The 15,934-nt window shown below is 36.6% G+C and overlaps 1 protein-coding gene across 3 annotated transcripts in view; it reads right to left on the bottom strand.

Annotated features, from left to right (window-relative positions):
* The window catches only part of Mdga2 (MAM domain containing glycosylphosphatidylinositol anchor 2), an 870,813-nt gene that overhangs the window by 27,470 nt on the left and 827,409 nt on the right, over positions 1-15,934 (bottom strand). For all 3 annotated transcript variants that reach the window (XR_008718784.1, XR_008718785.1, XM_055595284.1), the window contains exons 11-14: positions 15,099-15,276; positions 12,275-12,295; positions 6,105-6,260; positions 4,827-4,985 (exon numbers count right to left, since the gene is read on the bottom strand). Coding sequence is in view for 1 of the 3 variants with exons in the window: in XM_055595284.1 (XP_055451259.1) it covers positions 4,827-4,985; positions 6,105-6,260; positions 12,275-12,295; positions 15,099-15,276 (514 nt within the window). In the remaining 2 variants the exon portion in view is untranslated. The remainder of the gene's footprint in view (positions 1-4,826; positions 4,986-6,104; positions 6,261-12,274; positions 12,296-15,098; positions 15,277-15,934) is intronic.

The following is a 15,934-nucleotide window of genomic DNA, read 5'->3' as shown; positions in this document are numbered from 1 at the left end:
CAGTAAGTTTAAAATTTATAATGTCCTTAGGAATCTCAGGATGATATGTGAACCTTGGCTTCAGTGTGAAGTCAACAACTGCATTAGTTCTTTAGAGCAGTTGTCCTTACCCTTCCTAATGCTTTGACTCTTTAATACAGTTCCCCCTCTTGTGGTAACCTCCAACCATAAACTATTTTTGTTGCTGCTTTATAACTGTAATGTTGCTGTTTTTATGAATTGTGATGTAAACATCTGAAATGCAGGATGGTCTTAGGTGACTCCTGTGAAAGGGTTATTCAATCCACAAAGGGGTCACATCCCACCAGTTGAAAAATACTGCTTTAGCCCTAACAATGGTAGTAGTCTGACCTTAAAGCTTTGAAGCCAGGTGTTGAATTAACATCTCCAGCTATGAAAGTCCTTTCTGCTCTTTTAATCTGTGGAACCCTGTGTGGCTTACATTGAAAGTCTTCTGTTTAATGTACTCAACCTTCCTCAATCATCTTTAAAAAAAAAAAAATTAGGGAAAACCCTGCTGGAGATTTTTACATCACCACTTTTTCCACACTGAACTGTGAATTTTGTCACTGCTTTGTTACAGGGGCCATATCCTACATTAAACCTTGTAAATGATGTACTTCCAAGATTATTTTTGTAGTTTCTTACATGCAGTCAGCCACTGTAGATTGTAAAGAGTTAGTCTTATTTTGTTTTTGTCTTGGCCCTAACAGGATGCTGTAGCTCAGTGTGTCTGCATCAGCACCAAGCCTTCCTTGTTCACTTGGCACTTGTGTGCTCATGAAGCAGCACCTTTGATGTGTCCAGGTGCTTTTCCTCTGCACTGGCAAGGTGCCAATGGTTTGATTCAACGAGCTTAGCGTGTAACCTACCTGAGCTCTTCTCATACCTTCCTCTCTAAGTGCTACCATTTCAAATTCTGCTGAAAAGCAAAACTCATTTGAAACTTTCCCTTTAAGCTTATTGACTGGCCTAGTTTCAATGAGGTTGGAGTTCGTGGCCTAATGAAGCCCAAGGAGAAGGAGATGTGGAGGAAATAACAATCAGAACACTTAACATTCAGAGCATGGTTTGTGATGACTTCAAATAGTTACAGTAGTTCCATCGAAGACAATAGACCATGGATCACTATAACAAAAAAAAAAGGGGGGTTCATATTGACAATTAACAAAACGTACACAAACAAAAGGACTGAGGCAATCCTGCTTTTAGGACAGTGACCCTCACAATTCTGAAGAAAGTTCCTGAACAGATGAAAAGGTAAAAACACACCTTCCACTGAGCCTTTTGCAAGGCTGACTAATTTCAAAGATGTGGAGAATTTGGAATGTTGCAAGTCCACATGATGTTTGCCTTGGGCATCTTTAGCACTTCTCTTAATAGCCATTTACTGCCTTCCTCTGTACATAACCTTTACAACCGTGAGATAAATCCCATGGAATGTACTAACAGAAACCTAGTTTATAACAAACTGAAAGGCTGAGAGTGCTGTTATATGGCATCTGATGCCCATAGCTGAGACTCCCCTGCTTTGCTATACCTGCCAGCCGATATTTCTACCAATGTATCTGAAAAACACTTTTTTTTTTTTCTGATACTATAAAGGCATCAACAAACAGTTATGGCCTTGGATATCTAATTATGGGAAAATCTAAATCTGTGTTCCCAGGCCATGAACACTCATGTTTGATTCTAGAAATAACCACCTGTTTGAAATAAGAACTATGTGTTTGCGTCCACACAGACTTGATTCAGAGTTGCCCAAGCTTTTCATTTCTAAATATCTGTGTGATGAAATAAAGGAAAGCATGATAAAACAAGGACTGTATTCCATCTGGGTCTAATTTAGTACACAACCTGAAACAAGTTTACTCAGATTTTTTAGCTTTTTTTTTTTTTTTTTTTTTTTTGTCTGTTCTCTGTTTAGAGGACCCACATTATAACATTATAGACCTGGAACCTAACTGATTACTTCTGACCATCTGATGAAACTGAGAAAAGACTTCAAGAGGCTCAAAAAAAAAAAATTACCCAGAAAGAGAACCAAATGCCACAGATGGAATAAGGGTAATGGAAACAGTGATTGTTTGCTCAGAGGAGTGAGGGGAAGTTGCATCTCATAAATATATTGACAGATTTAAAGGAAGCACTAAAAGTGCTGGTCTCATGTATCAGGCACATATGCGCACATGTGCGCATGACATTTGTGTCATACATATACACGTATATACACACATACATATTCTAAGAATACATATACATATTTAGAAACAAAAAAATCAAGTGCATAATTCTAAGACATATACATACATGGTAATTACATATACAGTATATATCTACACATACATATAAATATATTCTAAGACTTGCATGTATATACTTAACTTTTTGTTTCTGGAAAAATTGGGAAATGGTAGAGGAAGTTTTACAAATATATTTTTAAAAAGAAAGTAACTAAAATACACATAATTAACCAAAAAGAAAAATATATCTAAGCTAACTGCACACTTAGTAGTTCTTTTCTGACAAAAGAAATTAATGTGGGGAGTGAAAATTCTGAGATGAACTCCTTATCATAGGTAATACATACTGAGACTATGACCACCAATGCCAAATTGCTCACAGCAGTTTCTGTCTCTGTTCTGAACTACACAGATATTTACTTCCATAGTAAAAAATCCCATGATTTTTTATCTGTAGAGTCTGTGATAACTCACTGTGAGTGCGAAGAGATTGTCCCATACTTAGCCTCATTTTTGTGACCCTCCAGTAAGTCTTCCAGAGAACAGTGACTGTGTCCAGCTTTCCAGACTGAACTTTGACTTTAGTGATTATCAGTTTGTATTGGGCAAGATAATCAAAACTCTCTGTGCTTCAGTGTCTTTATCTGAGGATCAGGATAATTACCGTAATGATGTCAAGTGACCACGGTGAAAATTAAAAGAGATAACCACAAAATGCCCTTTGCCGGGGCTATCTGACCATTGAACGAACAGGAGACTGATAGACGGGGATGATTATGATCTTATAAATCCAAGCCAGAGATTTCTAAAACAGGAATTGTATTCTCATTTTTGCATAAGGAGCTAAGAGCACCTATTCAAAGTGAAGAGTGTATGCTTCCACCATGGTTCCCCCTGTGCCTGCCGTGTTTCAGGTTGTGGGCACTTTTCACTTTACGTGCAGTCTATCCTGCCTTGCCACTAGCTGCTCTACTGTGCAGAAGACTGGTGTTGACACGAGAGTGCATGCTGTGCCATCTGACAGATCCATCCACACGAACCTTTTGAGATTCAGTTTTCTTTAGTGAAAGCAGTGGACAGTGATGCTCACTTTTACAGTGAGGACAGCAGCTTAAACAATATGATAGCTGTTATGTAGACTATGTAACTAGATTTAGTAATTTATGCCAATGCATACTTACATTGTTTTTGTTACTATGTTCCAAGACACCGGAGTCACCAATCTTACACTTTGGACCACTATGTTAATTATAACTAACTACTGGCTCTTCAATGGGGACCTCCTTTGTTTAGAAGTCCTACTTCATTTCTAATCTTGATAGAGATTTAATCCCTTGACCAAGTTCTGTGGGGTTGGACATACTCTCCTCAGGACTGTTTCTTAGTTTAGGGAGGTGGTAAATGTGTACCTGTAGAATAGTATGTGATAGCCACAGCAGTGGTGTTAAACACAGGACCACAATTTAATATAGCAATAATTAAGCTGCAAATGTATATTTTATGTTTTTTTTTTGCATAACAGCTTTAGGTTCATATCATTTCAAGCCATAAACTTCTAACTTATGCAGATTGGTCTTTTGTACTAACTGTACTGTCTAATAGTTAATTTTTTATAAATTTGATGTTCGGTTTTCTGGACTTTAGCATTGAATACAAAAACTGGAAACCTGGACAATTTTTGTCCCCGTTGAAGAATGTGACATTCACTTGCTGCTACATGATACTCGTGTTCTGGGATGACCCCTGGCAACTTTATTACTACTGTGCAAAGCATCCAAAGGTAGAGCTTTCTTTTTGTTTTTTTGTTTCTTTTTGGGTTTTTTTCTTTGGTTGTTTTGTTTTGTTTTTTAATTTGAATTTATTTTTATAATCATTCACTTTACATCCTGATTGCACCCCCTCCCTCGTCTCCTCCTGATGAGAGGCCATTGCCAGGCCACAGAGAAAGAAGGAAGTTAAGTCCTAATGAGACTTGATAGGCTGGGGTCAGATGGTAGGGGAGGAAGGCTCCCTCTTTCTGAGAAATAGGGGAGAGAAAAAGGGGGGAAGAAGAAGGGAGGGTGGGACAGGGATGAGACGAGGGAGTGGGTTACAAACGGGATGTCAGGTGAAGAAATTATAAAAGATGCCTTCCGTTTTGTTTCTCCCTTCAAGTCTCAGTTCTTGAATTCCAGTCATTGTATTGCATAAATATAAAAGTAATAATAAGACTATTGCTAATATGCAGGTGGTACTAAGAGTACTTGTTAATATTACAATATTCCTTTTCATCATCATTAATCTGCATCAAGTCACTAGACCAAATTATGCCAGTTTCACAGAAGAACGCATAGAGTGCACTCTATTGATGGTCTGCTGACTCAGGGTCCAGAGAAGACATGATACTCAGAATCTGCAAACTCTTGTCTGAGCTTTGGAATCCGATGATGGGAGGACAGCTGTGCTATCTTACCTTGCAATTGGAACGCAAGTCATTCCATAAATAGTAATCTAGTGTCCTCTGACTAGAGCTGTCTTCATGCTCTGTGTGAAACTTAAGATCAGAAAAAAAAAAAAACCCAGAATAGTCTCATACTACTTTACCTATATGTTGTCCATACATGTGATAGAAGAAACTGAAGCAGTATGCAGTGTTTGTAGGTCCATATGGGTTTTTGGGAGCTATGCTAAATACAGGGCTGAGAAGTCGAGCCTTCTCTCCTTCTAATCTGGGTCGAGATGTCTCAATATACATATAAAAACCTGAAAGAAAGAAAGCAAGTGTTGAAACACATTCTTACGGGGAAACATGAAATATTGTTGTGACATTCACAGCTTTGGTACAAAGTGTAAACAGGTAGCAGGGTTTTTATCAAATTTATAAAAACTGCATGACTCTATGAAATTATTCAGGACTTTAACAGGGAAAAAAACACATAAAGAACTGAGAGAAATGATAATTTTAGAATTGAATTAACATAAAAATTAATACACCCTGATCTCTCAACTATGTTTATCAATGAGGGGAACCCACTTGGATACTGAACTGCCATGGGCTATATCTGTGAACGGGTCTTAGGTTATCTCCATGCATAGTCCTTGGTTGGAATATCAGTCTCAGGAAAGACCCCTGTGCTCAGATTTTTTGGTTCTGTTGCTCTCCTTGTGGAGTTCCTTTCCCCTCCAGATCTTACTGTTTCCCTTATGAATCTTCTTTCATAAGATTCCCTGCACTCTGCCCAAAGGTTGCCCATAAGTCTCAGTATCTACATTGATAGTCTGCAGGACAGAGCTTTTCAGAGGACTTGGGGAGAGGCATGCATGCAGAGGGTGGAGGAAGGGAGGGATTGGTCTGGGAGGAGGGAGGGAACCACAGGGGGGATACAAAGTGAATAAAGTGTAATTAATAAAGAAAAAAAAACAATGACCACAGACTTTGGAAATAAATCATATTATGCATAAGATATAAAGTTTTACTCTATGAGCCTCAAAAACATAGGTCAGTATCCTACTTGTACTTCATGTTGAAAACATTTCCAGGACTGGCTGCAAAGTCCTCTTCTGTGGCCTAGTAGGGTTGCTCCTCCCTTGGGAGGGGGGGAGGTCAAAGAGCCTGCCAATCCTGAAGATGCCTGATAAACCAGGGTCAAATGAAAGGGAAGGAGGTCCTCCCTTATCAGTGGACTTGGAAAGGAGCAGGGAGGAGATGAAGGAGGGAGGGTGGGATTGGGAAGGAATGAGGTAGCCGGATACAGCTGGGATACTAATATTAAAAAACAAAAACCAAAAAACACAAAAACAAACGTACAAAAAAAAAAAAAAAAAACCAAAACATTTCCAGCTCTTAAATTGCTGGGAGCACTGTCCTGTAAACCTTCCTACCTTCTTTGGAACCACTTCGATCTGCGTTAGGCCCCGTGTTAGGGGTGTATTTTGTATTTCTTGTTGCAGTACTTTGCTTTGTCCAGTCAAAATTATCTGTATCATCTTGGGTGAACAAGCAAATATTACCGTCTTCAAATCCACAGTGAAATTCTCCTGTGAACACATTTTAATTAAAGTAATAAATATTAATTAAATAGAGCATTGTGATGTTTTATTAGAAAATTTTCAAATACTGCATTGTAATAGTAGTGCAGGGATGACATCAGAGCCTTAATGGCACAATTATCACTAAGCATAAAACTGTTACAATTTTAATGAAAAGAGTAATGATTTTATTGACATATTTTGATTTTACAAAGCAATAGATTGTATTCTGGCATTTCCACATGAATACACAATGTCCTTTGATATGTCGTCCCCTTTCTGCTTTTCTCTTTCCATCTCCCCAGTAGTAGCTCTCAAAGAGTAACCTCTCACTTTACATTAGGACAGTATATTATTACACAGTTAAGGTTCACATCATTTGTTTAGAAACAGTCAGATAACTCTAATTAAATAAAACCAGTTCATGTTTGCCTTATAACTGATGATTTTTTTTCTAGCTTATTTAAAAATAAAAAAATTGGAACAGTTGAGACAGAAGGGTCAATTAAAAAATGAGCCTTCTAAAACAGGAGTTGGGGTGTAAGCCCACAATCCCAGCACCACAGAAATTGTGGTAAGAGAAACACCACAACTTCAAAGTGCACAGTGAAGCCAAAGCCAGCCTTTCCTTGGACAAGACCTTGTCTTAAGAGAGAAATACAAAAGAAAATGAAACTTTTGAGTTCAACCCGATAGCATTTCAAATGTGTATACCTCGAGCATATAATTTTTATTTTATTCCCTGTCCTCTAGAATTGCTCTTCTGTATACACATCTGCAAACCTGTAACTTTGCTTACTGAAAGGCAATAAAAAAATTGCTTTTAAAACAGTCATTCATGCTTCAGCTGAATGTGGGTTTGAGAGATATGTAAGATCCACTTGAAGTAAATTTTATAAAGTAAATTATGAAGCACCCAAGGAAGGATGGGAAATTTTTGATGCCTGCCATATGTTGAGTTCAGAAACAACCTGAGTTCAGAGAAAGACTTTCAACTTGCCATTAAATGTGGGTGGTTTTAACTTCTAGAATAGAAGGTTTTCTTATTGGAATATAGCCTGCTTCAAAAAGTGTATACACAGATTAATTGGTAAATTCCATCAAAAACATGAGCTGAATGCATTACTTGAAAAAACATTAAATGTAATGTACATTCTTCCATTCAGCAAAATAAGGAGTCTGCAAAAATCTCAATGATCTTCAGTTAGCAGTTAGACTTATTTGTTAAAATAAAGTTCACACAGAATCCAGCTTTGCTGAAGTTCACAAAAAAGAAACATGCACAGAATCTCCCCCTCGTGTCTATGGTGCTTTGTCAAAGGGGTAGATCCACTAGGAATCGTCAGGAAGTAACATTAGGCTTGGGTCGCATCCTTAGTTAAGTGAAGCCTTCTTCTTTACATTTAAGGAATATGTTTTTGTTATGTTTTGTTTTGTTTGTCAGGTTAGAAAGCAGCTGTAGGTCTGTATATATTATGTCTAGATGGGTATGTGCTAGAAAGACAAAATTCTACACAAAATATTTTATTAAAATACTTTTTATTATGTAACTGTGTTTGTGTTCACTTTAGAGTTTTGATCCTAAAAGCAGACTGTTTTTTAATTTTTTCAGTTCTCTTGTGGAGAACAACAGAGCCAAAATACCTGGGCCCAGGGTGGCCTGCAGAGACCCATACTCCAACCAAGGACCATGAATGGAGAGGACCTAGATCCCCTGTTCAAAGGAAACCATTGGCTGCTCATTTTCCAAGTGGGTTCCCTAGTAGGGGGTACAGGAGCTGTATCTGACATGAACTCAGTGGTTGGCTCTTTGAGCATCGTCCCCTGGGGGTGCAGCGTTGCCAGTCCACAGAGGTAGATGATGCAGCCAGCCTGGATGAAACCTGATAGGCTAGGATCAGATAGATGGGGAGGAGGACCTCTCCTATCAGTGGACTAGGGAAAGGACATAGTGGGAGAAGAGGGAGGGTAGGTGGGACTGAAAGGAAATGAAGGAGGGGAATACAAAGTGAATAAATTGTAATAAATAAATAAATTGAATTAAATTTAAAAAATAAAAAAGGTAAAAAGTAAATTTGAAATAATATATATATAAAATTAATTGTTTTCAGTTGTTTAATTCATACTTTATTTACAAACAAAAGGAGGCCATAAAACGAATGACGAAAATATGTATTCCAGAACTCTTGCAAAATTTATACTTATATGTTATAAAATTAAGTATAATCAGGACTGAAGATATGGCTCAGTAGTTACGAGTACTGGATGTTCTTCCAGAGGACAATGTTCGATTCTCAGCACCCACATGGTGGCTCAAAACCATCTGAAATTCCAGACCTGGGGGCTCTAACATTGTCTTCTGGCTTCTGAGGACACTTCACACACATAGAACACAGACATACAAACAGGCAAAACATTCATGTCCATAAAGTTTAAAACACCTGCTGAGAATCTTTTTTCTTTTTTAAAAAAAATTAAGTACAGTAACTTTTTAACAGCATTAGTTTTATTATTATGCTACCACTTTAAATTATATAATTACATATATATATGCAAAAGATATTCATATAAAGCCTATTCAAATAAAAAATATTTGAAAGATAATGCACATTCACTGAGCTATTAAAATTTAGCAAATGTTAGTGTAATATTTGATTTTAAAAGGTTGGACAAGTATGCAAAAAGAGGTCTAGGAATTTCTAAAAGATTGAAGAGCGATGATTGACTATACCTTCAATCTTTGATAGCTTTCTGGTTATAACATGATTTTCTCAATTGAAAGACTGTTGTGGTTTAAATGAGAATGGCCAACATAGTTTGATATATTTGAATGTTGAGCTCCCCCCCCCCCCCCCCCCCCGTTGGTGGAACAGATTGAAAAGGATTAGAAAGTGTGAACCTGCTGGAAGAAGTGTGACACGGGGGTGTGCTGTGAGCTTTCAAACAGCCAGGTCATTGCTGTTGGTGTGCTCTGTCCCTCCCACCTCATGCTTGCGGAGCAGATGTGAACTCTCAGAGACTGCTTCAATGCCATACCCGCCTGCCTGCCACCATGCTGCCTGTCATGCTATTCATGGACTCTACTAACCTCTGTAACAACGAACATCACACTAAAGGTTTTCTTTTATCAGTTGTCTTGACCATGCTGTCTCTTCATATCAATAGAAATGTAACAAAGACAAAGAGACACACAGAAATAAAGGAACCGAATAATCTGCATTCGACCGTCTCCAACATTCAACTGTTTTCTTTTTCCCCCTGGATCTATTCACCCAACATGGTGAGGAAACAACTTAATATATGAGGAATAAGAAGCATGGAACCCCATGACCTTCTTGCATCAACCTATTGTCTCTTGCAGCTACTTAGAACCTTCAAAAAGCTAGGCTTACGTTAAAAATAAAGTATTTTCCAGGGATGATATTGAGATTAGGTTTTCGTATTAAATCTACTACTTAATTCAAACTGGTTTGCCAGAGAAAGAGATGTGTGATGGCTAATCTTCATTGTCTACCTGAATAGATTTGAATGACCTACAAGGCAAATCTCTGAGTGTATTCCATATATATACAGGTTTAATTGAAGAAGGAAAATGTACCCTGAATGTGGTGGTACCGCCTAAGAGGTTGGAATCAGTGATGGCATAAAGGTTGAAAAGGAGAATGAGATGAACACCAACATTTATTTGTCTTTGTTTCCTGACTTCAGATCCCATAGCCATGCCTTCCTTCCATGATGAGTGGTATCTCTTTTATATGTGAGAAAACATGGATCCTCCTTCCCTCAAGTTTCTTCTACTATGTAATTAACATGGAATGTTTTTATGAATGGGAATAATTTTTAGGTATATGCACACTAGTCTTCATCATGATTTATAAATTTAATGTAAAGCAAAAATCAGAATTCAAAAATCAAATCCAGAGCAAATATATTGGAACTTACATTTACGAAAATTTAGTGATTTATGCCCAAGTTTTGTGGTACATGTATGAAATACCTGTACTTAGGTGATAAAGACAGGATGATGAGTCTATGCTCTAGTCTACTATAGACTACACAGTGACACTTTAATAAATACAATGCTAAAGTAAGGTAATATTATGTATGAAGAAAAGCTCAAGTACAAACTTAGTAAGTAATCAAACACTGGGAAGATGGTTCATTGGTTAAAACTGTTTTGACTAACGCATGGTGACCTGAAACAAATCCTAGAATTCCATGATTGAAGAGGAGAACTGACTCTCGAAAGTTGTTCTCTGACCCCTGCAAATACAAAGTATCACATTTGAACTCTACCACACATATACAATTTGTACTACATGCTCACCATATACATAGTTATATGAACACACTCACTAACAATGATAATTCTTATTATAATAAATGTTGTTAGTAAGTAACCTTTGTCAGTATGAGAAAAAGACAACAAATCCAAAAATCAAGTCAAAGAAACATGACAACAAAATGAAATACACAAATTATACCCCACAAAAAAGAAAAATGTATCCTGTAGTCATAGAACAAAGAATGTTTGCAGAAATGACTCCATATTTTCTTATTTGGTTAAATGTATGAATATAAATTATCAGTATGAAATTACTTGTTTTTATACTATATCCTCTGAACTTTGAAGTTAATATACAGTGCCAATTTTACTATTTTTTGGTGTTTTTTAATTAATTATTTTTTTATTAATTACAATTTAGTCACCTTGTATCCCAACTGTAGCCCCTCTCTTATTCCCTCCCAACCCCACTCTCCTTCCCTTTCTTCCCCTCCATGACCCTCCCCTAGTCCACTGATAGGGAAGTTCCTCCTATCTTCCATCAGGACCCTAGCCTATCAGGTCTTATCAGGACTGGCTGCATAGTCTTTCTGTGGCATGGCAATGCTGTTCCTCCTTCTGGGGAGGTGACCAAAGAGCCAGCTAACTGAGTTCATTTCAGAGACAGCTCTTGTTCTCCTAACTAGGGAAACTACTTGGAGACTAAGCTACCATGGGCTACATCTGTGCAGGGGTTCTAGGTTATCTCCATGCATGGTCTTTGGTTGGGGTATCAGTCTCAGAAAAGACCCCTGTGCCCCGATATTTTGGTTCTGTTGCTTTCCTTGTGGAGCTCCTGTTCCCTCCAGGTCTTTCTATCTAGCCCTTCTTTCATAAGATTCCCTGCACTCTACCCAAAGTTTAGCTATGAGTCTCAGCATCTGCTTCGATACCCTTCTGGGTAGAGTCTTTCAGAGGCCCTCTTCCTGAACAGAACACCTACAGCACAGGCTCTAAGATTAACAATCAATAAAAGGGACCTCACGAAACTGAAAAGCTTCTGTAAAGCAAAGGACACTGTCATCAGAACAAAATGACAGCCTACAGATTGGGAAAAGATCTTCACCAACCCTATATCTGCAAGAGGGCTAATATCCAGAATACATAAAGGACTCAAGAAGTTAAAAAGCAACAATTAAGTAATCCAATTAAAAAATGGGGTACAGAGCGAAATAGAGATTTCTCAATAGAGGAATATCAAATGGCAGAGAAACAAAGAAATGCTCAGCATCCTTACTCTTCAGGGAAATGCAAATCAATTTTATTATTTTAAAATCATTGTTTTTTACCAAGTAAGAACAGTTTAACCTAATCTTCCATATTTATTTACTTTTTGTTTTTATAATAGTTTTTTTATATTAATCACAGTTATTTACTTTGTATCCCAGCCGTAGCCTCATCCCTCATTTCCTCCCAATCCCACCATCCTTCCCTCATCTCCTCCCTGCCCCTTTCCAAGTCCACTGATAGGGGAGGACCTCCTCCCCTTCCATCTGACTCTAGCTTATCAGGTCTCTTCAGGACTGCTGCAATGTCCTCTGTGGCCTAGCAAGGCTGCTCCTCCCTTAGGGGAGTGGGGTCGAAGAGCCAGCCATGGAGTTCATGTCAGAAATAGTTCCTGATCCCATATTTATATATGATCAATTTATTCTTTATGTAATATATATTATGATATTTAAAGTGAAAATCATATACTTACTCAAATGAGGATTTACAGGTGCTAGACCAAAGCAAAAGAAAAATATGTTAGCAAGGCTTAAATGCTTTTTGTAAATAAAAGTTTAATTAGTCTACTCAGTCTCCCATACTTTCCTCTAAACCTAATGATGGCAGTGGAAAAATATATCTACAATCCATTTTATTTTGTGCGACAGAGTCCAATTTACTTTGACTTATATTAAAAACTTCAAAGTACCACAACAATCAATGTTAAAGATCATAGGAGACTCGTTCTTTCCCAAGGAATGGCACTGCTAACCTTTTATATCTTAACCAGTGCTAAACAAACCCAGAAATCAAACAGAGGTTGTTGTTAAAACTGTCTATAATCTAGATGAATTAAAAACGCAAGCCATCATTCAATAGAGATTAAACTTATTTTTTTTTTTTGCTATATTCACTTTTATTGAAAGGAATATAACATTCACAAATAATACAATTCTCAAATCATGTCATGTGTCAGAAACAAATAAATACAGCAATACTACTTAGTTTAATCAAATTTAGACACACAGAGAGAGAGGGAGAGAGAGAGAGAGAGAGAGAGAGAGACAGGCAGAGATTTCAGAACCTAGAGTTGCAGTATTTTAAGTGAGGTGACAAAATTTGTAATTTTTGTGCGCACACACACACACACACACACACACACACACACACACAAAATCTTTGAAAAAAACCCAATTACAACTTCAAGAAAAATGTCATCTGATTTTCACTGAAGGGTGGAAATATTGATTTCAAGCCTTTACTAACAGGTAACAAAAGTATTTCTAATCTGCAGTGTAAAAGAGAATGTGTCTCTGGCTCAGCAGTCATCAATGGGAACAGCCTCTGCTCTAGATTTAACAGCCTTTCTGTGTCTTTCCAGACTTACAGTGTCTAGTAATATACCTTGTGGAGCTTCTGTCTGGCTGTGAAAAAACCAAGCTCTTTAACTGAAGAATAAGTTCCTGTTTTTAAATATACACTATATTGGATTTATATATGGCAGCCCAACCAGGCCAATATAAATTAATTTAAATTAAAATGTTTTATCTTTTTATATATACACTTAACAATGTAAGGGAAATGCTAAAAACTTAGAACTTTCAATGATATATATTTTCTCCATGTTTTTAAAATTTTAGTTTATGACCTCACATTTTTTCAATAAAGAATACTGGGATTACTTTTATTTTTATAACTGATTAAGGAAAGTAACAATAATCTTTATCCAATAAACTTTGGATAAAGAGGCCAAGAACTTCTGTTACAGAGAAGTAGACCCTAGTTCCAGCCAGGATCAGTTACCACAGTTTAACTTTGCAAGAAATCAAAACTTTCTGGGTGTAGATACTGCCATTTTGGAAGTAATAAATGCTAATGCATGATTTCTAGTGCCTCCATCCTCAAATAAGTTGTAGTCCTTTAAATTAGAAAATAAAGGTATAACTGTTTAACAAGAAGGGATAACATGAAAGGTAGAAAGAAAAAATGGCTTAAACATGTTCAATAGCATTCAACATCGTGTAAATGCCAATATCTCATTCAGCCTGAAAACTGCATTGCAGTGCTGAAGGCAGGTAGTTTCACTGATTATTATAGTCCTGAATAACATAAAAACTATACAATGTCAATCTTTTTAGTATACAGAGAATGATGTTATCTACTTGCATTTGTTCCTTTTGTGTTATCAATTCTAGAATAAGTTGCAGTTCAACATTTAGTTTTGTAAACTTCTATTTTTACTCACTGTGACATTGAAACAGTGAGGATGCATTTTCTAGATATACTGTATAAAAACAAACTACCATTAAGATACACACGTCCATTAAATACTAGGAATCTGAAAAAAAACAAACATGCGGGTATCGCCACCAATACAAACAAAAACCACAATGTCCTCCAACACTTGAAAAAGCAGCGGTCCAGTTTTGTCTGTCACTGGATGTGAGCCAACGAGAAAAAGAAACACGCTGTCAGATTACAAAAGACTTTTCAAAGCTTAATTGTACTGAGAAGTAAAGTAAGTTGGTTCTAAAAAGTTTCTTATCTCTTTCTGTCTAGCTACCATTCTGATAATGGAGAAACCGCAGAAATATTAAAACTATTAGCAGCTACCCGTGTTAGAGAGAGCAGGGCAGATAGGTCTGGACTAAAGGACTTTACGGCAGTGAAACCCATCAGTTTTATAATAAAATACAGGAGAAATGTTGAACAATATTGAGTACCTTTCAGACTCCATATAAATAGTATAACATACAAAATGAGCCCTAATATAAACTATTGATTCGTGAGTATAAAATTATTTATTAGTCTAAAAAAAAAAAACCACTCAGTACTTTGAGATATTCAGCAACTTTATCCCAGACAGGACTCCTCACATTCTCCTTAATTTTGTAAAACCTTAAAACTACTCTGAAAATCTTACTTAAAATTGCGTAAAAATGGCTCTTCGCTCCTAAAATTTTAATGGTAAAGATTTTAAGCTAAAAAGGAAAGAAGGAAGAAAGGAAAAGAAAAAAATAAAAAGATAAGAAAAGAAGAGTGGACAGAAAAAAACTTGAAAAGTTAGCACACAGATACTGTGTCTGTTAAGATCCACGGGCTCAGTTTTCACTGAGGGCTTTATCTCTACCTTTGCAACCTCATATTAACTTTTGTGATGACTAAGATCTTTTCAATTATTTGTATTGCTGTTTTCATCACAATCCTATGGATTTGGAGAATACATTAAATTTTATTTTGTGGATACTTTAAAAATAAATATCATAATTTCAAATATATATATATATATATATTTGTAAAATAAAAAAAACACTTACCAGTATATTTAATTACACGAATTGTTGAATCTCCTTCACCAAATTTAGTGAGAGGAGTCAGTCGGACTTCATAGGCCTCTGGTTTAATTAGTTCTGTCAAGTTATACGTAATTAATTCTCCCTTCTGAATATTCCCGTTTATTTTAATCTCCTGTTCCCACCAACGTTGCTGTCCAGCCTGAAATCAAAATGATTGTATAATAATTTTTCTAGCATCTAATCCAAAGGTACTTAGTTTATCTTAAAAAAATGAAAAGCAGTTTGGAAATTTAGAAACTTCATTTTAGGCGTTTATTAAACATGTGATATTATATACAAATATTTGAGGAAGTCTTACATTTTATAGATGCTTCTTGATAACTGTAAAATCACCAAAGGTTAGTTAAATAGATTCAATTGATTTTCGTGGGTCATTTTACATTGAGAGTTAGAACAGTCAGAAAGCACCATTTGGTGTTTGAAGAAGGGTATACGTAATGACAACTTACAGAAATTATTGATGCTATATTAGATTCTTGAAGAGCTGTAACTTCTTTATCATATCAGGAAGCATATGTACTGTATACCTAAGATTTTCCAGACTGAATAGGTACTAGAGTTATAACACAGACATGACTATTTTTTTGATTTTTAAGTTCATTGAAAACAGAGATAACGGCTATAATGCTCAATCCCCATCCTGAAAGGCAGAGAGGATGGACATCATCATAAGAAGAAAACAGGAATCAAGTTAGGACCCAGCCACAGAGGGCCTCTGAAAGGCTCTGCCCTGCAGACTATCAGAGCAGATGCTGAGACTTATGGCCAAACCTTCGAGGAGATTGCGGGGATTTCTT

The sequence above is a fragment of the Psammomys obesus genome, unplaced genomic scaffold (assembly GCF_907164565.1).
Source record: "Psammomys obesus unplaced genomic scaffold, mPsaObe1.curated_primary_1811, whole genome shotgun sequence".
Taxonomy (NCBI): Eukaryota; Metazoa; Chordata; class Mammalia; order Rodentia; family Muridae; genus Psammomys; species Psammomys obesus.
The sequence above is the reverse complement of the archived record's forward strand: the minus strand, read 5'-3'. Positions and strand labels throughout refer to the sequence as shown.